The sequence below is a fragment of the Podospora pseudopauciseta genome, chromosome 3 (assembly GCF_035222475.1).
Source record: "Podospora pseudopauciseta strain CBS 411.78 chromosome 3, whole genome shotgun sequence".
Taxonomy (NCBI): Eukaryota; Fungi; Ascomycota; class Sordariomycetes; order Sordariales; family Podosporaceae; genus Podospora; species Podospora pseudopauciseta.
The window spans coordinates 3,377,379-3,398,933 of NC_085893.1; the positions used below are offsets into that span (position 1 = coordinate 3,377,379).

The 21,555-nt window shown below is 52.0% G+C and overlaps 6 protein-coding genes and 1 non-coding gene across 7 annotated transcripts; 4 read left to right on the top strand and 3 right to left on the bottom strand.

The window, feature by feature from the left end:
* Nucleotides 1-416: 416 nt before the first annotated feature.
* On the bottom strand, nucleotides 417-4,458 carry BUD6 (Bud site selection protein 6; the record flags this gene model as incomplete). The annotated part of the gene is made up of 2 exons (XM_062911410.1): nucleotides 3,512-4,458; nucleotides 417-3,269 (listed from the first exon to the last, which is right to left on the bottom strand). Exons 1-2 carry the CDS (start codon nucleotides 3,710-3,712, stop codon nucleotides 417-419), a joined length of 3,054 nt encoding a protein of 1,017 aa, XP_062767437.1. The 5' UTR covers nucleotides 3,713-4,458.
* A 1,148-nt stretch (nucleotides 4,459-5,606) lies between these two features.
* Nucleotides 5,607-6,041, top strand: QC763_309570 (uncharacterized protein; the record flags this gene model as incomplete). Its single annotated transcript, XM_062911411.1, has 1 exon — nucleotides 5,607-6,041. The coding sequence occupies one exon, from the start codon at nucleotides 5,607-5,609 to the stop codon at nucleotides 6,039-6,041; it is 435 nt and encodes a 144-aa protein (XP_062767438.1).
* An 869-nt stretch (nucleotides 6,042-6,910) lies between these two features.
* Nucleotides 6,911-6,982, top strand: QC763_0057670. Its single transcript has one exon. It is a non-coding gene; the product is annotated as a tRNA-Gln (tRNA).
* A 111-nt stretch (nucleotides 6,983-7,093) lies between these two features.
* QC763_309580 (uncharacterized protein) lies at nucleotides 7,094-9,110 on the bottom strand. The gene is made up of 4 exons (XM_062911412.1): nucleotides 7,796-9,110; nucleotides 7,566-7,741; nucleotides 7,444-7,506; nucleotides 7,094-7,389 (listed from the first exon to the last, which is right to left on the bottom strand). The coding sequence occupies exons 1-4, from the start codon at nucleotides 8,946-8,948 to the stop codon at nucleotides 7,141-7,143; spliced, it is 1,641 nt and encodes a 546-aa protein (XP_062767439.1). The 5' UTR covers nucleotides 8,949-9,110; the 3' UTR covers nucleotides 7,094-7,140.
* Nucleotides 9,111-9,331: 221 nt separating this feature from the next.
* On the bottom strand, nucleotides 9,332-11,398 carry QC763_309590 (uncharacterized protein). The gene is made up of 4 exons (XM_062911413.1): nucleotides 10,692-11,398; nucleotides 10,518-10,636; nucleotides 9,693-10,462; nucleotides 9,332-9,639 (listed from the first exon to the last, which is right to left on the bottom strand). The coding sequence occupies exons 1-4, from the start codon at nucleotides 10,744-10,746 to the stop codon at nucleotides 9,543-9,545; spliced, it is 1,041 nt and encodes a 346-aa protein (XP_062767440.1). The 5' UTR covers nucleotides 10,747-11,398; the 3' UTR covers nucleotides 9,332-9,542.
* A 15-nt stretch (nucleotides 11,399-11,413) lies between these two features.
* On the top strand, nucleotides 11,414-17,723 carry QC763_309600 (uncharacterized protein). Its single transcript, XM_062911414.1, has 6 exons — nucleotides 11,414-12,119; nucleotides 12,171-12,422; nucleotides 12,473-12,709; nucleotides 12,767-13,184; nucleotides 13,235-13,369; nucleotides 13,421-17,723. The coding sequence occupies exons 1-6, from the start codon at nucleotides 12,105-12,107 to the stop codon at nucleotides 17,461-17,463; spliced, it is 5,100 nt and encodes a 1,699-aa protein (XP_062767441.1). The 5' UTR covers nucleotides 11,414-12,104; the 3' UTR covers nucleotides 17,464-17,723.
* Nucleotides 17,724-17,891: 168 nt separating this feature from the next.
* Nucleotides 17,892-19,976, top strand: QC763_309610 (uncharacterized protein; the record flags this gene model as incomplete). The annotated part of the gene is made up of 1 exon (XM_062911415.1): nucleotides 17,892-19,976. The coding sequence occupies one exon, from the start codon at nucleotides 17,892-17,894 to the stop codon at nucleotides 19,974-19,976; it is 2,085 nt and encodes a 694-aa protein (XP_062767442.1).
* Between the last annotated feature and the right edge of the window lie 1,579 nt (nucleotides 19,977-21,555).

Consider the following 21,555-nt stretch of genomic DNA (forward strand, 5'->3'; position numbering starts at 1 on the left):
CCCCCTCACCACCCGGAAATAAATGTAACCACGACCGCACCATCACGACTAGTATGCTTCTCAAAATAATCTGACAGCATGTTACACAGAACCCTTCACCGGTAAAAATGACTTACACACAGTAGAGTAGCACATCTGTCCTAGCAATAAATGCAACTGGCTGGTATCGCGCTACACGGAAACAAATGCCCCCCTTTCACTTCAAAACTCTGTCAAGTGCTAGCAACTCCACAATTTCTAACCAAACTTGAAGCAAGACAACAACAAAAACCCCAGCTCACTAAAACATGGCAATAACAAAACAAACAAAAACAGGGTATATTCCCCACCAATCCATTCCCTTTCCAGCCAGCCATCCTCTCAGACATACCGTGACGAAACCATCAAAATCATGCCCTCAAAAAGAGAAACTTTCTTTACAACTGCTCATCCCTCACCTCCCCATTCTCCTTATCCCTACTGCCTTCCTCACCCGCCCCCGTCCCATTGACCTCCCCCTCCGCAGCCTCCTCCCCAACCGGATCCTCTGGAATGATCCCATTCTGCCTCTCCCACACCTCCCTCCTAATCCTCTCCTCCTTTGCTTTCCTCGCCCTCTCCACCTCCTCCACCCCCCCACTCTTCTTCAGCCTCCCCTCCTCGACAAAGTTCGTCAGCTCCTTCTTAAGCGGGTTCTGCATCCTCGTCTCCAGCTCCTTCTGCCTCAGCTTCTCGGCCCGCTCAATCGCCTCCAGCCGGTTCTCATGATTCGGCTGCAGCGCCCTCACCTCCCCCAACACACCCTCCTTCGCATCCCTAGGATCAACAAAGGCATTGCTGTTGATCGAGTTCAGCCCCTTGCTGAATTGCCTCAGCACCGGTCTCCCCTCCACCGCGCCGCCATTCAACCCCGCATCCTTCATCTGTTCCTTGGTAGCCTGCTCCACCAGCGCAAACGTCTCGGAGGCCTTTTCCAAATCGTCCCTCAAATCCACAATCAAGTCCTCCATCACCCGCAGCTCGTCCCGGCCCTGGCAGACATCCTCCAGTTCCTTCTCCCAAATCTTGGTCCACACTGGCTTCTCCTGCTTCATGTACTCCTCCATCTTGTTCAGCTCCTTGGTGAGCTGGGTGATGTCCTTGGTGACAGACTCGAGCTGTCTAGGGAGAGGGCGCACGCCGCGGTGGACAACGTCCTTGCGTAGATCCTCCACCAAGTCTTGCAAGTCGTCCACCTTGTTGACAAGCCTGTCGCTGTCCGTGTTAAGCTGCTTCCGGCCGTTAATGACATATGCCCGTCCGCTGTCGCCTTCAATGTCCGGAACCGCAATCTTGGCGGCCGTTGCCTTGACGCTGTTGGCCTTGCTGCGAAGAGCAGACATGGAACTTTGGATATCGGATTGAAAGTTCGAGTACGTCTGTCGCAAAACAGCCAGGTCTCGGCGCAAGCTCTGGATCTCGGTGATCTGGGATGTGCTGAGCTTGCGAGCGGCCACCCCAGCAGCACTTGCGACCGACTTGGGTGAATCCATAGCCGGCGACATGATGGCAGGGGGAGGAGCAGCAGCCAACCGCGCAACGTCCCTGGCGGTCTCGTTCTGGCGCTCCGCAACCCTCAGCAGAGCAGCCCCATGATCATCCACATTCTGCTTGACCTCTTCGACAATCTTCTTCAGGCTACCAATACCCTCGTCGATATGCTTCTTCACTTCGTCAAGGGTCTCAATGTTGAGCACGAGCACCGTCCTGTCCTTAATGTCCGACAAGTCCTCCAGCTCGTGACGCACGCCCGAAATGGGATCCTGAATATAGATGTCCGGCAGGTCTGCTCCGTTTTGCTGAGTGTTCCACGAAAACTTCTCAATAAATGCCAGCTGCAAACGGCCAATCGAGAGCTCCTCATATCCTTCTGGGAGAACAAATTTCTTGACCTTGGACTTGTACTGCAGAAACAATGTTAGTTCTTTTGTAGCGGGAGGCGTGTTGTCCATCCCAAACGAACTCGACGGCTTGTCAGGGGTAGGAGCACGAGCAACTGCGGCAGACTTTGGGGGTGCTTTGGGGGGCTTCTCCTCCTCTTCCTCATCCAGGCCGGCTGCTGGCATCACATCAGCTGGCGGGCTCGTCAAAGTAGCGCTCGGCCTGAACCTTTCCTCTGGAGATTCAGGCTCGGCGGTTTCTGGCCTTGATGCCGGGAGTTCCACCGGACCGCTCTCGGACTCCTCCAACACTCTGCTCGGAACCCGCATCGGCGACGATGCATCCATAGGTGCCGCACGCGAAGACTTGTTTCGCTGATGCCGAGCATTATCCCTCGTAGAAATCGCCCGCATCGACTCCCTCATCTCTCCTCGGCCGCGATTCGGAATCGGCGTGGTCTGCGGTGGGAGCATAGGAACCCCCTGAGCGCCCACCAGCTTGGAGATCTGGTAGGCCGAGTATCTGCGTGAGGCGCGTCTCTCGAGATCACCGCCCCTCTGCAAGGCCGCCAGGGCACTTTGCTGAGATTGCTTTGGTGGCGGAGGAGGCGGTGGGAAGTTGTCCAAGCTACTCATATCGCCGGCCGAGGGTCCTGAAGGCATCGTCTCATCGCCGGGATAAGGGGGCATGACCGGAATGTTCTGCATCGTGTTGCTGGAAAGGCTGGACTCCCCCGAGTTGGCCGAACCGCGAGACTGCTCTCGTTGCGACAAATATCGTCTGGTAGGGGAGTTGTTGATATTATTCCTTCCATCATCTCGTTGGCTCTGTGGCCGATATCCGCCATCCTCCAGTCCCTCGTTCAGTAGTGTCGTTAGTCCCGAGTTGACGCTTCCCATGGTGCTCGTGCTGGTCGTCCGTCCAGGAGGGTTGGGTGCAGTTGGGCCATCCCCCGAGCCTCCCTGATCGCTCGGTTGTCCGTTTTCCCTCTCTCTCTGTTGCCTTTGACGCAATCTTGTTTGCTTTCTCTTCAGCCCATGCAGCAAGTTGATGATGATGTCGCGGATCTGTGGCAAGTATCTATCCAGACTCTCCACACTCGCTTCCTGGCTCAAAGTAGACTCTAAAATATTCCTTAGCAGCTCTGGCACATTTCCGAGGTCAGATGTATCGACATTAATGGCTGTAAAGGCCCGGCAGGCCATGTTGAACTCGTATCCCAAGCGGACATAGACATCGGACACCTGCGTGTCGGTAGCGTTTCCTCGGGACCATTGCGTCAGAGTTTCCAATAGCTGCTTCGTGGCAACCAGCAGGTGTGTTACGCTCTTTTCGATTTGGGAGAGGGGCACGGAAGTACTTGCTGACGACTTTTTGAGAGGCATGGTTAGCAAGGCACAGGGAACTTGGGCACACACGATACAGTCTGGAAAATTTGCACACTGAAAGAGGCAGCACTCATTCAAAATAAAAGAAGATGGAGGGTTCTTGCTGAAACGAGAGACGTCAAGGTGGTGGTGCATGAAGCCGGCTGTGGTGTGTCGACATTGGCTGAAACGCGGACAGGCGGGACATGGGATGGAAGCAAAAGTGAACAAGACTCAAGACTCACATTGGTCCGCCGAGTGCCATCGCTCCTATTCAAGCTCCCGCTGACAGGCTGCATAGGCCTCGATGATGTAGATGCCCGGGGCGCAACGGGGCGGTTGGTGCCGACGCCGACGGCGGGAGAGATGGATCGTTGCTGGAGGTTTGGCGGAGGGCCCAACTCTGCGCCGGGCGAGCGTCGCTGCGAGCTTCGTATCGAAGTCATTGTGTTGAGATTTGTTCCTCCTCGGCCTTGCGCCTCGTGTGTTTTCCCCTCGTTCGGTGCCCAACCCAGGCTTCTATTGTTCGGACGTGCGCGGGATTTGGAATCGGTTTCGTTCAAAGTTGATGGTTTGGTTTGTTGGGTGGTTGGGGGGGGAATGAAGCGGGCGCGCGGGGTTGGGCTGAGGATCGGTTTATCAAAAATGTCAAGAAAGTGTTGGGTATGTCATCGGGAAGCGGCGACAGATGCAAATGTCCGAGTTTCTGATGTCTTTTTGCCAAAAGATGGCCTTCTTCTCTCAAAGTCCCCTGGGCGGCAGGCGAGTGCAGTGCGGGCGGAGGTGTTTGGCTGCAATCACGACCTTCTCCACCGAGGCTCCAGCCCCAAGGCGAGCTGCGCTATTCCTGATTCGCTAAACCCGGGAACGGCAAGGGTCGGCTGCCCAGCCCGGTGGGTTACATAATTGTGTTGCCTCTCAGCTTGTGGAACGTCCTCATTTGTTTTCTATTGAGAGGGGGAAGGGGGATCATGGAGATATCGACACCATATCAACATCTTCTCTTTTACCTTATCTTTGTTGAATTAGGTTGGAGGTGTCGGGCTGTTGTCAGTCGGTGGCGGTTGTCCAAAGAAGCTTTCATTGACCCCAGGCTCCCGTGTGTGGCCCATGCTCGCGATGTGGCCCGTGCTTTCAGCTTTCCTGAGATGACCATGAGTGGTGACACATTCAAGGACTTTTTGAGCCCAAGTTTTGGAGGCGTTTGAGTTCCGTATCGCTTTGAGCTCTCGATGGCTCAAGTTGTCCTTTTGAAGAGAAATGTCGGAACCTTGGATCTCTCTCACATGACAGGGGTCCAAGATCGTGTGGTTCTGAGACAGCCGTTCTCAGCTCTACCTCTGGAATTATCACCATCACCTCGGGTTATCTTTCCCTTTGTTTCTGGATTGAGCCCGTATCCCCCCCTCGAAACTCTTTGCTCTTGCAAAATTATTTTTTACTTTCAAGTTGGAATTTTGCCTCTTCGTATCTAAGCCTGTTGGTCTACTGAGGTCTCCTACTCCACCTCGGCGTGGCCACCGAGACAGCGACACAGCCGACACAGCCTGACTAAGAGGAATTCATTGCGTGGTCTCAGCTCAGATCCCCCATGATTTGGCCGAGCTGTTGGATCACCGTTTGCTCTTTGCTTTTGTCATTTTGGAAGCTAAACAGATCATCTTCCTACTCCAGAGGATGCCCGCCCAGCCATCGCGTCTGTAGAGTCCCCCGTATTTTCGGAATCGAGGTCGTTCGGTCACACAAACTAGGGGTTCATCAGCAAGTTGCCGGCCTCCACCACTGCGAAAATGGTTTCAATACCTGCAGCCTCAATCACTGAAGCCGCAATGAACACAGCATGCATCGGCCAGCCCAGCCGTCCCTGCCACGCCATCTGGCCCAGTCTGTCCAATGAGCCCGCTACGTCGTGTTGCTAGTTCCGGGGAGGCGTCTGGATCGCCCACCGACATCCGCCCTCCACGCGTCTGTCTGTGTTTTGGGCCTCCTTTTCTCGTAACTTGCGCGGGAATCCGCACATGCGAGTCGGCCATCTCAATATTCACAGCTTGCGCGATGGCAGGGGTCATTCTCGTCTTGTCTCTGGCCTGGCCCAAGAGCCGGCCATCCCATCTCCCAGCCGACTGGCCAGTGTCCGTCAGCTTGGCTTAAAGACAAAGCAAGTCGCCCGTCTTGAGTTCCTGTCACTCATCACTCTACCTTTACGATTCATCTGAACATTAACGCTACCAAGATATACCGAGATCACGACTTGACACTTGCTATAGGACACATAACAACTATCAATCACGCATACAGTCATCTCACATACCGCACCTTCACACACTCCAACAACTCAAAATGCAGATCAAGTTCATCATTCTCTCTGCTCTTCTGAGCCTGGCCGCCGCCAAAGAGGACCACAGCTCTCATGACACCGAGTCTGTATACACATACACTACAGCTGTCCCATCTACACATGAGTACGCTCACTCCAGCACACTCGCCACCTCTACCCATATCAACGCCAACACCACCATCCTGCCGCCCAAGACCAACTACGCCAACACCACCACAACCGCCACTGGCTTCACCAACTCTACCATCTCTGTCAAACCAACTTCCACCTTCTCAACGACAACAAGCGACCTCGCCACCACCACTGAGACCCTAGTTGAATCCACTACCACCCGGGCTGCTAGCCCCTCATCAACCAACGCTGCTACTGGCGGGCGCTCCTCTCAGTTCGGGCTGGTTGTTCTGGGTGCCGCCCTCGCCGCTGGCTTCGGTCTATAAACAACGCATTTAACCTCTTGGTTTCAAAAAGCGGCATGGCTAACATGATTACGGGTTAATGGATATGGGAGGAAAAAGGATGATAATGGGATGATGAGTTTAATGTCTTCTTTTGTTTCATGATAACATGGAGCAGCATAGCGTTTAATGATAACTTTTGTTGACTACACCCAAACTGACATTTGCTTGCGCAAGATGAGTGAAGACTCTTGGGCTGACAGCTGCGCTAATGGATGCCGGTGGCTTGAGAGGATGGCTGAATTTTTCGAGTCAAAATTGAATGGGCGTGCCTGTCCATGCTGAGGGACTAGCATCGCCGTGGAGATAAGGCTGTCAAAAAATAGCCTTTGGCATTGATTTTAGAGAACAAACTCAATGCATCTCACTAATCTTGCTCCAGCTTCAAGCACAATAAAAGCGAGTACCGTCCGCGGCGCCATCAACTCATTGCCACTCGTCTACTGTGACCATACCCGATGCAAACGAACACTAAGCTGGTATCTCTCTCCGCTACTTTCTCCCTCCCTTTACCCTTCTCATCAACCTCCTCAATCCCATTGCCGCGTCCGCCGACTTCACCAACACTTCACCAGGCGCACCCACCCCTCTACTTCCATTTGAATAGTCCCCAGTTTGCCCTCCTCCTTCGCTGAAGGCTCATCCCATCTCTTGACATCATGTTTCGAAAAGGTGAAAAGGTCGATGGGGCGACAGATAGATTTGATATCGAGCAGTTGGGATGGTGACAATCGTTGGAAAGGATCCTACGATTGACGTGAAAGAAAAAAAACGAAACATAGCAGCGAATTAGATAACTAGACGCAAAAAAGAAATCATGATTTGATGTAGTGTAAAATTGCAAAAATATTAGGTCTTGCCCGGACTCGAACCGGGGTTGCCGGAATCAGAATCCGGAGTGATAACCGCTACACTACAAAACCTGTTCAGGCTTTTTGCTTGACACCGTCTCCCCATATTAGCCTTTATGAATGACTCAGCGGGGCTTGGCATTCCAACACCCCCTTTCTCATCATGGCGCTGTCCAAAACGTCTCTCGAACTAAGCTTTATATAGGTAATTTTGGAACCGTTTCCTTTACTTACTCCTGCTTGTTGGAATTAGCCACCCTCCACGCGACCCCAAACCTCTGCACGATCCAAGCGAGCGGGAAACACAGAAACACAATGCCAGCGTAGATGCCAAAGCATGCCGCCGGCCCAACATGTTCAACCATCGGCTGCAAGACGGCGACAGCACCGCCCGCAAAGAGACATCTGACCAGATTACTGGCTGCCTGGGCGGTGGCAGATCTGTTCATGTTGAGATCTGTCAGGAGGGTCCCACACAGCTGTACAACATTACGATCAGTACCAGGTAGGAGGGAAAACTCTGGGAAACGTACCACAAAGGTTGCGGCGGTTGAGGTGCCGGTCAAGAGTTGCATAAGAAGCGTCACGGCAAGGTGCTATAAGGAAATTGTCAGTTCTCAGAAGAATGCAGACAACAAACGAACAGACAACTTACTGCCCTGAACTTCAACGCTAGACCATATCCTATGATCCCCAAAACAGTGATGGCATGAAGTGTGTAGACGCCCTCTAATCTGGTCTTTTCGAGAGGAAAGCCGGGAGAGTTCTTGTCAAAATCTTCATCTCCACCTCTTTTGACCGTCCTCTTGTAATTCCAGTCGACAAATCTTCCTGTTATCACGTTAGCCCGCGCCCCTCCCCTGACCAAATAAAGAAGTAACTCACCAGCAAAAAAGCTCCCAAACCCACCACCAACCCCACTAGGTAAATACACCAGTCCGGCCTGCAGATAACTCAATCCATAAATTTCCGTGGCCTGAGCATCCAAACTCGTCTGCAGCGCCGCCTTGACAGCATAGTTGATCGCCGTAATCAAAATCACCACCAACGACCCCCTATCCGCCAGCACCGGCAAACAAGCCAGCGGATTCGGAAACCTAAACTTCCTCTCCTCTTCCCCCTCCCTCTCCATCTTCTCCCCAACAACCACCGCTTCCGTGCCTTTCTTCCCCTTCCTCTTCTTGAAGTAAAACACACTCCAAAAGCTCTGATAAACCCACCCTTCCACCCTCCTTGATCCATCACCCACCAGCCCCCTCTGCGTCTCCGGCAAGAATATCAAAATCACAATGAACCACGATCCAGTTAGGATAACCAAAAACCAGAAAATCCACCTCCACCCCAACCCCTGGGTCAACCCACCCCCAACCACCGGCCCGAGACTGGTAGCAACATCGGTCATCAACAGCAAAACCCCCACCAACCCCCCCCTCTCCTCCGCGACCGCAACATCAGCAATAACCCCGTACCCGCCCCCGTAAAGCCCACTCCCTCCCGCACTCTGCACCATCCTCAAAACCAACAACCCCTCCCACCTTTCCACAACCGAGATCCCGACGTTGGCTGATATCATGAGACTGAACATGAGCATATACACCGGCCTTCGTCCACTCTGGTCAGCCATGTCGCCCATGAATGCCGGCGCTATGCCGGCCATGATGAGATAGGAGGTAATTGTCAGTTGGATCAACCCCAGCGAAACCCCAAACGATTCCGACAAAGGGACAAGAGCGGGGTAGTAAATGAACGAGGAGAGCGTGGAGAACATGGCAGCGAAAGAGACGAGGAGGGTAACTACGAGTTTTTGACGGGGAGAAAAGATGGAATACGGGGGTGGGGGTTCAAGATTGGGGTTGAAGTCATTTTGCATGGGTGGTTTGGGATCAAACGGGGGAAAGTCGGGCTTGGAGGGGAGGATCGTGATGGTGGTGGTGAGTTCTGGGGCGGAGGAGTTTGCGCTGCTGGTGCCGGGACGGCTGGAGGCGGGGGTGGAGGAGGTGAGAGGTGGTTTGAGGACTGAGGTGCCTAGTGATGCCATCTTCCTGTGTTGTTGAACGTCGACAATGTTGAAACCAGAAGTGTCAACCACCCAGGTGCAACAACAAACCAAGATATGCACTTCTGCTTCCCAAGAAAGAAACAGGCCTGCTTTTGTTGGCACCTCCTCCTATTATTACCAGACAAAAAGTGCAGTTGGTCCGGTATGCGGCCTCAAGCGGTGGCCGTCATCCGGGGCGGCGCAGTTGTTCCGGGTGACTTGCGAATCACAACACCCAACGCTGCGCCGGGGAGCCGGGGACTTGCATACACAAAAGGGTTCCGGTATGCATGAGGTGCAGTAATGTCACGGATACGGTCCCTGCTGCCGATACCCGGCCCGAGGGCTCAGTTGGTGGCATGTTCCTTGTGACCAAACTTGTTCTGATGCGGGGATTTGAGGAGAGATGGCATTTCTGGGCAACGGAACATTACGTTCATTATGTATTGTTGAACCTGAAGTAAATGTTCAAAATACTCCACCCTAGACAAAATGTGGAGTTGCCTTGATCAAAGATATGCACCCTTACTCCTAGTCAGCACTATTAGCTTCCACACGACCTCTCTCTACTGCCCATTGACACGCTACATCAGCTCAGAGACGAGATTGGTAAGTAGAAGTCTGAGGACCACTCTTAGCAGCTTCCTCGGCCTCGACTTTGTCTACCAGCAGCTTCATATTGCTCACGACGCTGAGAAATCGTTAGCACATCATGGATAGACTGCGATGGATCTCTTTACTCACATCTCGCGGAGCTTGTGATCGTGCGGATACAAGGTTGACAGCAAAATCTGGTTCCTCAGCATGTAGAGGGTATTCCTGCTGTCAACATCCTCCTCGGGTTCCGAAATAGGTACGTGCTTCCAGTACTCCTTCAGATACGGTTTGCCGAGTGGGTACCGTGGGTTGCGAAAAACACCCAAATCAACTTCGTTATGCCCCCACATGGCACAGGCATCGTAGACACAGACCGTCTCGCCATCAGTCTGATACTTGACGTTGCCAGGCCAGAGGTCAGCGTGAATAAGACAAGGCGTTACTGAACGTCCATCGCTCTCCAAGGGTCGCAGAAACCGAGGAAGAACCTTTTCGAAGAACAAAGGCCGTAGTCTCTCTAGCTCAGCATGGTGCTCCCCATCATGGGCGGCATCTTCACGCTGGAGAAAGTCCTTCATTTGTCGTGTCCAGTATTCCTCCCAAGTGCCCGTCCAGCTGTTGTCCTGCTCCAGGTTGCCAAATCTGGTGTTGACGGGAAACCCAAACTTGCCGTTGGGGGACTTGCCCATGCTGCGGGAGTGCAAAGCCGCAATGGCTGTCATGTAGGACTCGGGACGGGGAATATCGTCCTCGATCATCTCGATGAATTCAGCCAGGAAGAAGTGCCTGTCTGGACGAAATTTGTAGGAGCCCTTTTTGACCGGGCGGGGCACGTGCTCTGGAATAAACTCGTAGGTGGTGTTTTCGGAGGTCCAGGCGGATTCCATCAGTTCTAGGCCCTCTTTGCCAGAAGCTTCCTGTACGATTGTCAGTCAGTCATTGATACACAGTACATGTTTCTGGGTTAGCAACCTTCTCAAAAAACACCTGACTGCTTCCATCCGGCATGGAGACCTCGATCCGAAAGGTGTTGCAATAGTCACTCATCCCAGACGGGGTCACAGAGACCACCTTGCCACCCTCAGGGAGGGCTGGTGATGTTAGTACTCATAGTGAGTGGTGTAATTTGAATAAGGGACAACATACCGGCAAGAAGGTTCTCATCCAGCTTCTCCTCCACGTTTCTCACATCAGTAGCCATTGCGTTCAAGATTCAACTTGTGATGATCCGATCTACAACCAAGGGATATCAACAGTAAACAAGAGACAGAATGAAAGCAGACAAACCGTGGTCTAGACTGTGAGGGGTCATCTGTCTTTTAGTCATAGCTCGCTCGGAAACTGGACACGCGCCTCATTCCCGGTGAGGGGGAAGAGCACCAACCCATGTTGATGCTTGACCGAACAAGGCGACCATTTGGGAGCCGTGGATGCTATCATGGCCCACAATAATTGCTCAAGATGTGCTCGGATGAGGTTAGCAAGGGTTTGCGGGTTGGGCCGTCGGGGGATGTGGTGCAGGTATGTTTGGATGACGGCCAATTGCTGGTCGTTGTTTCGGCCCCCCAACTTGGTCCAATGGTCACCTGCCGGCGTTTCACATGTTGGCTAAGCAGATCACCAACATTGAATACTGTGCGAGAAAAACAAAGATAGGCGCAAGAGTTGGCGAAGATTCAGTATTTGTAAAGAATTTATTTCGGGAATTTGGTAGACAAGAAAGCAATGGTGACGGGACCGCGGGGCACCTGCCAATGGTCATTCTTTGGGGGCGAGTTTGCGCCTTCTTTTTCTTTCGAGTAAATTGATGGCTAACTCCGCTTCTTGTCTGCCATTTTGTGCGCGATGTTTCCTCGAAAATAAAAATAAAAATTCAGCCATGATCTGGAAATCTCTTGTCCATGCGTCTTCCGGGTTATCCTCCTGAGGTCCCCCACACTGTTCTACCTGCAGGCCAAGTTTACAGGCCAAACCCCAAAAGATCACTGCCACCAGCAAGCGGCGCAGGCCCTTCAATACCCGATGGGCACAACTGCACGCCAAACCCAGTCTGAGACCCAAAGACCGTTTCAAACAGTCCATCGTGAAGCACATATCCAGCAATGCCCCTTGCCTTGTCCCCCACATTCTTGCTTTTACTCGCTGATAGATGGACTCGCTAGCCCAATTGACCAGAAAGGGACCACCTCAGACTGTGCTCACCGAATGGCCTCGAACGCGGGAAACACCAAGCTCGCCTTCTCTCGGCCGTCTATACCAATGAAGCTGCTGACAATGGATCGGTTGTCTCGGGGCTTTGGGTGTCCCGATGGGCGATGTGGAGGCTGGGTCTAGACTCTTGACGTGATGGTTCCCACCTGTCGTCCTTTTTTCTCCTCTATCAAAACTTTGTTTCAATGCCAATTCTGATCTTGCACATGATATTCGTGATACTGTGGTGATCTTAGTGAAAGCGGCTGATCACTCATGACATACACCACTCAATATTACCTTGCTCATTAATATCACAGGTTACCCTTCTGCAGCTCAACAGACAACAGGAAAGACAAAACTACAACAATGTTCGCGTCTCATGTAAGTGACTGGTGTTCTCATGGGTACACAACGTTGACTGACATATACCAGGCTCAAACCTGGCAAGCATCCTCAACATGGAGTACCGAAGACAGAGATCGCCTGGGTGTGCCCAATCTCCCCGGACCGGGAGACAAGGACCGATTACCGTCGCCAAGTAGATTTCGGGGTAGATTGCAAAGCTTGAGAAGAGCATCATCTCCAGGAGCGCGGTCCAACACACCGTCTCCAGAGAATTCGAAAGGGGCACTGGGGCTGACATTACTGCATGACCCATCGGAGCCGCGGGTTGATTTCGTATTTGTGAGCAGCTCCTAACTCTTATCTACAGCCCTTACTAATATATACTACAGGTCCACGGACTGAACGGTGGCTCAAAGAGATCATGGAGCGCCTCATCAGACCCGACAACATTCTGGCCCAAAGAGTGGTTGCCATCAGAGGCGGGATTCAAGCACGTTCGCATCCACAGTTTCGGATATGACTCGGACTGGTCAAAATCACAGCAAAGCTCCCTGACCATCCACGATTTCGGACAAGCTTTATTGGCAGATTTGTACAACGCGCCACATCTTAAGAAGAATGGAAATGTAAGTCGCTTCTACCTAGACTTTTGACATCGAAACCTGGAGCTGACATAGACACAGACGCCTATCGTCCTGGTTGCTCATAGTATGGGTGGTCTTGTTGTTAAGAAGGCATATCTCCTAGCTAGAAGAGACCCGATTTACGCCGAAATTGCCGGCAGGATTCACAGTCTTTACTTCTTGGGAACTCCCCACAGAGGCGCTGATTCCAGTTCCTTTGTCTCAACATTTATTGCAATGTCGCTCGGCTCTGGATCCAAGGCCTTTGTCAAGGAGCTCATCCCAGGATCAGGGACATTACAGGTGAGCTTGAAGTCCGCTAGTATTCTCGGCATGCCGATGCTGACAACCCAGGCTATCAATGACGAATTTAGACATGTGTGTAGCGATGTTGGACTGTGGTCATTCTTCGAAGGTATTCCTACCGCTGCAGGGCCAACCAATGTTGTGGTGGTAGAAAAAGAGTCTGCTGTGATGGGTATGTTGCTCTGCTGCCAAACAAATGACCTGGCAACTAACACCTGCTAGGGCTACCCGGGGAGCACACTCAGTATCTACAAGCCGACCATCGTCGTCTGGTCAAGTTTGACTCGACCGAGGACCCGAATTACAACATTCTCCTTCGTTGCTTCAACACAACAATCGAAGAGATTGAAAAGGAGTGTAAGTACATACTCTTGTAGTTTGAATTATGATAGCAGCTGACAAAAGCAGATATCTCCGACAAGTTTGACAACCACAGGACTCAGATCAAACAAATAGCCAGCACATTTGATATTGCAGAACGTCCAGATGGCGACTTTATGCGGGTCTACGACAGACTGCACCAAGGATCCTGCGAATGGTTAACCTCCCACCCATCATTCCTTGAATGGCTGGAGTGCGACCTCATGGACGCCAATCCTACCGTCAAAGCCATCACAGCCGGTCCCACCAAAGCCACTCCTCGATTCTTGTGGCTCAATGGCCCACCGGGATCTGGAAAATCTGTGGCTTCTACACATGTTATCAAATACCTCGAATCCTTCAACCTCGACTGTGCCTACTTCTTCTTCAAGAACAACGAAAAGCCCAGTCTGACCCAGCTCCTCCTATCACTGGCTCTTCAGATGGCCGAGTCCAACTTCCAGGTCCGACACACATTCCTGTCCATGATAGAGGAGGGAGAAGTGGTTGATTGTCACAGCGATCATGTTATGGTGTGGAACAACATTTTCCTTGGGCGGATCTTCAAAATGGCATTTTCTCAACCACAGTACTGGGTGATTGATGCTTTGGACGAGTGTCAATCACGACTGCTGGCGACCTTGGTCGCGATGCTTGCGAGAATCGAGCCGACAGTCCCACTGAGAATCCTCATTACCAGCCGGCCCAACGGTCATGTGGAAAGGTTGCTGAATCAGGAGCGAGTGCTAAGAAGCGAGATACACACTGGCCAAGCAGCGTCATTGAGAGATATCGAGGCCTTCGTAAGGGCGAGGCTTTCGCCCACCATCATCGAAGACTTCCATGAACAAGATCAAGATGAGAGCGACCTGGTAGCGGAGATCATCGAAAAGTCAAATGGGATATTTCTATGGGCTTCCCTTATTATGACGCGTCTAGATGACGCTCACAGCATCGAAGCGATGAGAAATACCCTGGACCAAGTCCCAAAGGAGATGAGTGGAATGTACAACGACATTCTGAAGAACATTATTGAGTCTCCAAATGCGGAGCTGGCACAGTGCATTCTCACCTGGGTGGTTTGTGCTCGCAAGCCCCTGACAACCGATGAACTGAGAGAAGCAGTCAGGCTGGATATTAACCAGACGCTTAGGACGTCGGACAGATTTGCCCAGATATGTGGCAACATGATTACTGTCGACAACAACTACGTCCAAGTCATGCATCAGACAGTCAAGGAGTTTCTTACTGGCGAGCAATCGGACTACTACATACCTCGTGCCGGGTCTCACGCTCGTATAGCAGAACTTTGCCTTACCCACCTCAACGGGCGCAATTTCAACCCCCCTCGGACTCGCCGTGTGCCTTCGTTCAAAAACAACAGCGCTGGCGCCAACGACACGGCCTTCGACGAGTATGCATGTGCCAACTTCAGTTACCACCTCGCACATTGCTCGCCTTCGGAGGAGACACTGGAGTTGCTGCCACTTCTCGGATCCTTTTTCTCGTCCAACATCTTGACGTGGATTGAGCGCATTGCGAAAACGGGCCGTTTGGCACTCATCATGCGAACGATACAGAACCTGAAGGCGTACCTCAAGAAGCAGGTAGCCACCTGCTCGCCCATCGACTCTGATTACCAACTTGTTTCACGATTTGTCGAAGATCTACTGAGGCTGTCAGCCATCTACGGCCCGAATCTTGTCAACACTCCTTCATGCATCTATTCTCTCGTCCCATTGCTTTGTCCAACTTCCAGCATCATTCACTGGAAATTTGCTAGAACGCAGTTCAGGCAGAAGGTCATATGCAATTTCAATACCGACTGGGACGAGCGGCTGAGCTCTCTTTCGTTTGCCACTAGAGTCATGTCCATTGCTTGCGGTGATCAATTCTTTGCCGTCGGCCTTGGAGACGGAGTGGTCAAGGTGTATCGTCAAAGTACTTTCGAGCTTCTCAACACTTTCAGACATGGTGAGCCTGTCCGCAAACTGGCAAACGGCCACTTGACGGGTATCCTGGTTACTGCTGGCCTCAAGACGGTAAAGGTTTGGGGTCCGAGACAGACTCTGCTCTGGAGTGTCAACATGCCCGAGCAACCACTCAGTATTGAGTTCAGCCCAGACGACTCCAAGATTTATGTGCCACTGAGAAGTGGAGAGGTCTATGTATACAGGTCCAAGGGCGGCGCTCGTCTAGACTGCCTAGCACTAACCAACGAAGACGGCTCTAGCTCTTCCTCCTCGGATTCGGAGTCTGATGGCGAAGGTGGAGAAAGGTACAAACCTAACAACCAGAAGAAGACTAATCCCATGTTGGTCAAGATATGCCCATCGCTGGGAATCGCTGCTGTCGCCTACCGCAGCTCACACCTTCAAGTGTCTTATTACGACAACGAAGACGGGATGGAAGCATTTGAGAAGGAGGGGTATGAAGATGGTCAAGGCCTACCGTCCCAGGTGTTGGATGTTGCATTCAATCCGAATGTTGAGCAGAGCTTGATGGCAGTTGCATACCAGGACGGAGATCTAGTCACCTTTGATCCATGGACGCTTCAGCAAAAAAGCACGCACCATCTCAATGCCCACACACTGGCGGCTTCTCCCGACGGGCAAACCTTGGCTGCTGGAGATAGCGAGTGTGTTATCACTCTCTTCGCATTCGACGGGTTGAGGCAGTTGTGTCGAATCGAATCGATGGACGAAAGAATCATGGGTATTGTCTTCGCTTCCAATAGCCTTAGGTTCTTTGACTTGAGGGGAAATACCTGCAACGTTTGGGAGCCGTCAGTTCTCATCAAGAAGAACCTAACGGATGACGGCTCGAGTGATGTCACCGACGACTACTTCACCTCGACCTCTTCCAACTTAGTCTGCACGCGAACGTTTGAGGGGAGCAACGAGATAACTGTGATGGCTCAGGCTGGAGACTCAAATTTTGTCTTTTGTGGCCGTGAAGAGGGCGCTATTACACTGCACGATATTACCACTGGAAAGGTATGCGCGGAGTTTCAATTCCATGCACGCATGGTTGAAATCCGGCATCTCGAGTGGCATGCGCAGTCGAAAGTTTTGTTCAGTGTTGATGCTTCGCGAAGATGCATTGCAACAAGGATTACTCTTCCGAGGTTATCATCTTCTTCAAAGTCAACAAGTCCAGTGGAGAAGCTCAAACAAGAACTTGGGCAGCAAAGCTCGCAGTTCGAGCATATCCTTGACTTTCGAGCGTCGGATCATGTCTTGCAGGCTCTCATCAGTCCCGATGGGACGTCATTCCTGGTATCGACCCAGTCAGGAGAGGAGATGCACACCATTTCCACCGTTGAAGGCGAGCCAAAACAAGAGCCCACCGTTATTCAAACAACAAACTCCATGGGCCCTGCCCGATGGCTCGCCCATCCCACCGACTCTGACCGACTGCTGCTGTTTGACCACGACATGCTCCACGTATTCCTCTGGAAGACGCTTGAACGGCAGAGTCCGCCAATTGGCATAATTATTCACCCCCCACCCGAACTATCTCACAGCCATGACTTTATCCTCTCCGACGATTGGCTCTCACGACCAGGTCTTTCCACAATCTACCAAACAATTGACATGCCAACCACCTCTTCGAAACTCTCCTCGGTCCCAGAGACAGGCTTTCTGACCCTTGACCTCTCCAAGATATCTCCCGTCAGCCCAGCCCCCAGTGTTGAGGTGTCCCTCGTCACCCGCAAACTCCTCTCCCCGATCAAATCAATACTCGGCTTGCATAAATCCACTCTGTACTTCATCTCAGGTCGCGGCTGGGTCTGCTCGATCTCTCTCAAGAACTTGCCATCTTCCAAATCATACACAAGACACTTCTTCATCCCGTCTGTCTGGCAAACGGCAGATGGGCAGGGCCCAATGGCAAAGGTTGTGAGCAAAGGGTCGTCGGTTGCGATGGTGTACAGGGATGAGGTTGTGGTGCTGAGTGGGTTCTTGGAATTTGAGCACAAGACTGTTTTCGGGGTTTGTGATGATATCACTGAGTTGGGAGGTAGTGACGAGGAAGGAGAGGCAGCAGGAAGGGACGGTGTGCCGGTTATTACTAGGACTATGAGCTGATAATTTGTGCATGGGAAGATGGGATAGAATGTGCAGGGATGGAATAATGCAGGAATGGTATGGGTGAGGGGATAAGTGCAGGGTTGTCGTGGGTGAAACATGACTCGGGTATATGTGGGGCTTATTTTCTTTGTAATGGGGTAATTAACTTTGCTGACTTGGATTATCAAAGTCAGGGCTATTCAAATAAGACTGTAGATAGGATTTCAGGTGAGAAGGCAGACGATAATATCAGCAAGATATACGTAAGATTTTAGGCCCTTGGGTGGATACGAAACTGACCCTGACCATAGATCTCTCAAGAGTAAGCTGCGGGGTTAGGCATCTACCAAAGTGTTTCTTCGGGTACCTCTTTCCTGCCCATTTTACTTTAAAAGCTAAGATCTTCCATGATGGAAGTCTCCACCATTGCACTACCCTAGACAGCCATGTCTTTACCATCGTCAGACTTTCGCAACATCCGTCACTGGATCCACAATTGCGACCGCCTGCACACCGATTGCCCACCGACGCCGAATCAGCATCGCCAACCTCACGAAATCCCGTCATGGGTTCTTGACCTACGGAATGGTTGTATCGTGCCTGGCAGCACAGCCTCCCGCTACGTGGCTCTCAGCTACGTCTGGTCGACGATTGAGAGTGAGAAGCTCACCCTCGAGCTGTGGACCGGCAACCTACGTCAGTTCCAAAAGAGCGGCTTCCTTGATGGTATGAAGCAGGGCTTCCTCCCCGAAGTTATCAGCGACGCCATCGATCTTGTCAAGCAGCTAGGGGAAAGATACCTGTGGGTTGATCGTCTGTGTATCGTGCAAGATGGGAGGATGAAACGAAGCGAGATCGAGAACATGGACAACATCTACTCCGGAGCTTACTTCACCATCATCGCTGCTGCTTCGCCAGGCTTGTATGTCAATCTCGACCGGCGGCATCGTTCACCCATGGGGGTTTCCCTCTTCCACAGGTATCTCTACGATAAGCTCCTAAAGTCCAAATGGGCTACGCGAGGGTGGACATTCCAGGAACAGGTTCTTTCGCGACGCTCCATCATCTTCGTGAACGGGGATGTATTTTGGGACTGTCGGAACTCTTTATGGAGCTATGAGAGCCCTGGCCCTCGGAAGGAAGCAGGCGAGGGATATGACGCATACTCTCAGAAACAGATTGATAACCATGAGATGGCGGTTACGGTGCCATCGACCGCCTTCGCCGACTTTAGACTTTACAGAGAGCTTGTCTGCCTCTACAGCGGCCGTGACCTGACATATGCGCAGGATGTCCTGTCAGCCTTTATGGGAATCATCAACGAACTCTCACACACCTTTCCTGGTGGGTTCGTTGGTGGTCTACCTGTTCTGTTTCTGGATGCCGCACTACTGTGGCAGCCATTCAGCAGGGGCAAACGAAGAGTCTGGACGCAAGGGAGATCCGAGGATGCGGACATGCCCAAAACCAACCTCCCATCTTGGTCATGGTGCGGCTGGCACGTTGTTGTCGATCCGGAGAGCTTGCATGTGCGCTCTCTGGAGTGGCTACGTCCACAAATGCGGACTAAACCAGTTGTGACGTGGTCAGTTTTGTCGGAGGACCTGCGCCTCGAAAGGAAACTGCCCGAGCCAAGGATTCTGGAAGACTATTGCAGACGCTTCCTGGACTGGGGCGACTGGGATACCCCTCCGGGTTGGTCACGCCACGACATCAGGTACCCTCCTCCCAGGAATAGCACATGGACATACTGTGACACGCGCTCGCCCAAGCTCGACCCTAATCTATTCTACACGTTCACCCACATTTCAGATCCTAGCAAGCTGTTCTGTCATCCCATCCCGATGGTGAACCAAGGAAGGAAGCCCACGGCCCACCCCCAAAACTGGCCGTACCTCCACTGTGAAGCAACGACGGGATGTTTCAAGATCCAGTCAATTCTCAGCCGAAAGTCGTCAGCCCAAGTGAAGCGCGAGGAGTCCCGTATATCTTTGCTCCACGTGACATTCACGTCCCTCGACAAGTTCCACGGCGGACCGAAAGGAGAAGAATTATGTCGAGTCGTCTCCCTTGCTGATGCCGACGGCCAGCCTGCCGGGCTGTTACGAATCATGGACGACGACACCGAGATCAGACCCGGCCAGGAGATAGAGCTGATGGCCATATCGTTGGGATTCATGGGGTGGGATGAGACATTTTCGTCGTATGAAGAACGCGTCGACCTGTTGAAGTCGGCCGATTACCCACGCATGGAGCACAGTTTTGTGCGAGACCCGCCTTCGGATGATGAGGATGGTACAGGTTCCGAGACGGCGCCGTTGACGTTTAGGCCTAGGCGTGCGGCGGCGGTAGAGACAGCTCACTCGCGAGCAGCATCGCCGTGGGGGCGTAAGGGGGAGGATTACCGGTTTTATAATGTTTTGTGGATTGAGCGGAGGGGTGGTATCGCGTATCGGAAGGCTGCTGGGAGGGTGGCGAGGGAGGTTTGGGAGAGGAATTGTGGGGAGAAATTGAGTGTTATTCTTGGGTAACACACGGGATTTATTCAGACTATTGGAAAAGAACAAGATGACGATAAAGTGAAAGGAAGGTGGCTGAACAGATGAGAAAGAGGGGATACCCGTCGAAGAAAGAACATGGCGATTTCCTTCAAGGGAATCGACCATACTTTTCTCGGTATTGACACTGATTCCGCCGCCGCCTTGCGTATTCACCAAACCCACAATAAAAACTGGGTTGTCAATAAGACTCAAGTTTTGTTAGATGTGAATCTTACCTAAGTGGGGATATCTGCCAATGCTATACCCAAGAATGATGTGCTCGCAGCACAAACAATCAACGAGGAAGCTGTTTTTACCTTTGCCTTGCGCCCAGCTACAAGTATGGGACGGAAGGTGTCTGTAAGGTTCCTTCAAAGGCAGCACCCGGTATTCTTTGCTGTGCAGAGTCTTTAAAGCATCGACTTGGGGCCAATTTTGGCTACTTCAAGATGAGAGGTTCGGTGGAGGGTTGCTGTAGGGGGGTGGTTAGTTTGTGGGACTTGATGTGGGGGGTTAAGGTGGGAGAGGTTGGGAACTTGGGGGTCGAGGTGGGGGTTGGAGGTTGGAGGTTATGTGAACAGTGGGGGTTGATATGAGATTTTGCTGGGGGGTTAAAGCGGCCGAGTGAGAAGTTGAACATGTAAGCAATTAAGAGCCGGAACCTGAATGGAAGAGGCGTAGAGCGAGGGTGGACTGAGAGGAGAAGGTGGGGTGAGTTGCATGAATGAGGAGTGAACCGAAGAGAAGCATCATGAGCTGAGATATTGATTTCTCATGGTCACGCAGAAATTCTCTGGATCAGTTGTGGGACGACGGTGCCCACTGTCATGCATGGTACCTGAGCTGTCCCCGTTCCAACGTTATAGTTGCCTAGATCGTTGTTAGGTACCTAGTCATGATGCTGAGGAATAAAGATGTTAGATAAGGCAACTAGCCTAGAACCCATTAATCCTGGCGCCGGTAGCCAACTCTAAAATGCGGCCAACCTTATTTTGTAGATTGAACACTGTGCGCAATTGCCAGTGCGGAGGGTGCGGGGACGGGAGGCCGCTTGTTTTCTCACCCACCTCCAAAATGCCCTCATGCGGCGTTTGCCAGTTTTATGGCTCGAAAATCACCCCACCAACCTCACCTTACCTATCTGCATACCTACCCAACTCCCCCATTTGAGTTGTTGCTACATATGACATGATGCTCAACTGAGCAAAAGCCTCTGTTTACGGTGTGCAGAGAGAGGAAAGGCTCGAGGGTTGGTGCTCACTTGGCTTGGCATGGTGTCGAGACAGCGCCGCCAGGCTACACCAGGCTCGGCGTATCTAGATCGTTGTTGGTCCTGGGCGGAACTCCTCTCAGTGAATTTGTCCGGGAGCACAAGCGTCATTGGACCAGACAACCTCCTAACTGCATTGTCGACCCCTTCTCGGCAGAGGCATTGAAGGTATGTAGCCTCGCAGCGATCAAGGAGAAAACTGCTGAAACACGTCAGCAATGACAGATATGTCGGAGCTGTTTTCCTAGGTCTGAGACTATGATAAAGTGTGGACTAATGATGGCTGTACAATGTCTTGGT

Coding starts and splice junctions, on each gene's coding strand:
- QC763_309580 (XM_062911412.1), bottom strand. CDS start 8,948: ATGGCATCACTAGGCACCTCAGTCCTCAAACCACCTCTCACCTCCTCC. Junction 7,742..7,795: donor GTTTGGGAGCTTTTTTGCTG/GTGAGTTACTTC, acceptor ACGTGATAACAG/GAAGATTTGTCGACTGGAAT. Junction 7,507..7,565: donor TAGCGTTGAAGTTCAGGGCA/GTAAGTTGTCTG, acceptor ATTTCCTTATAG/CACCTTGCCGTGACGCTTCT.
- QC763_309600 (XM_062911414.1), top strand. Junction 13,185..13,234: donor AAAAGAGTCTGCTGTGATGG/GTATGTTGCTCT, acceptor AACACCTGCTAG/GGCTACCCGGGGAGCACACT. Junction 13,370..13,420: donor CGAAGAGATTGAAAAGGAGT/GTAAGTACATAC, acceptor TGACAAAAGCAG/ATATCTCCGACAAGTTTGAC.
- QC763_309590 (XM_062911413.1), bottom strand. CDS start 10,746: ATGGCTACTGATGTGAGAAACGTGGAGGAGAAGCTGGATGAGAACCTT. Junction 10,637..10,691: donor GGATGAGAACCTTCTTGCCG/GTATGTTGTCCC, acceptor TAACATCACCAG/CCCTCCCTGAGGGTGGCAAG. Junction 9,640..9,692: donor GATCACAAGCTCCGCGAGAT/GTGAGTAAAGAG, acceptor ACGATTTCTCAG/CGTCGTGAGCAATATGAAGC.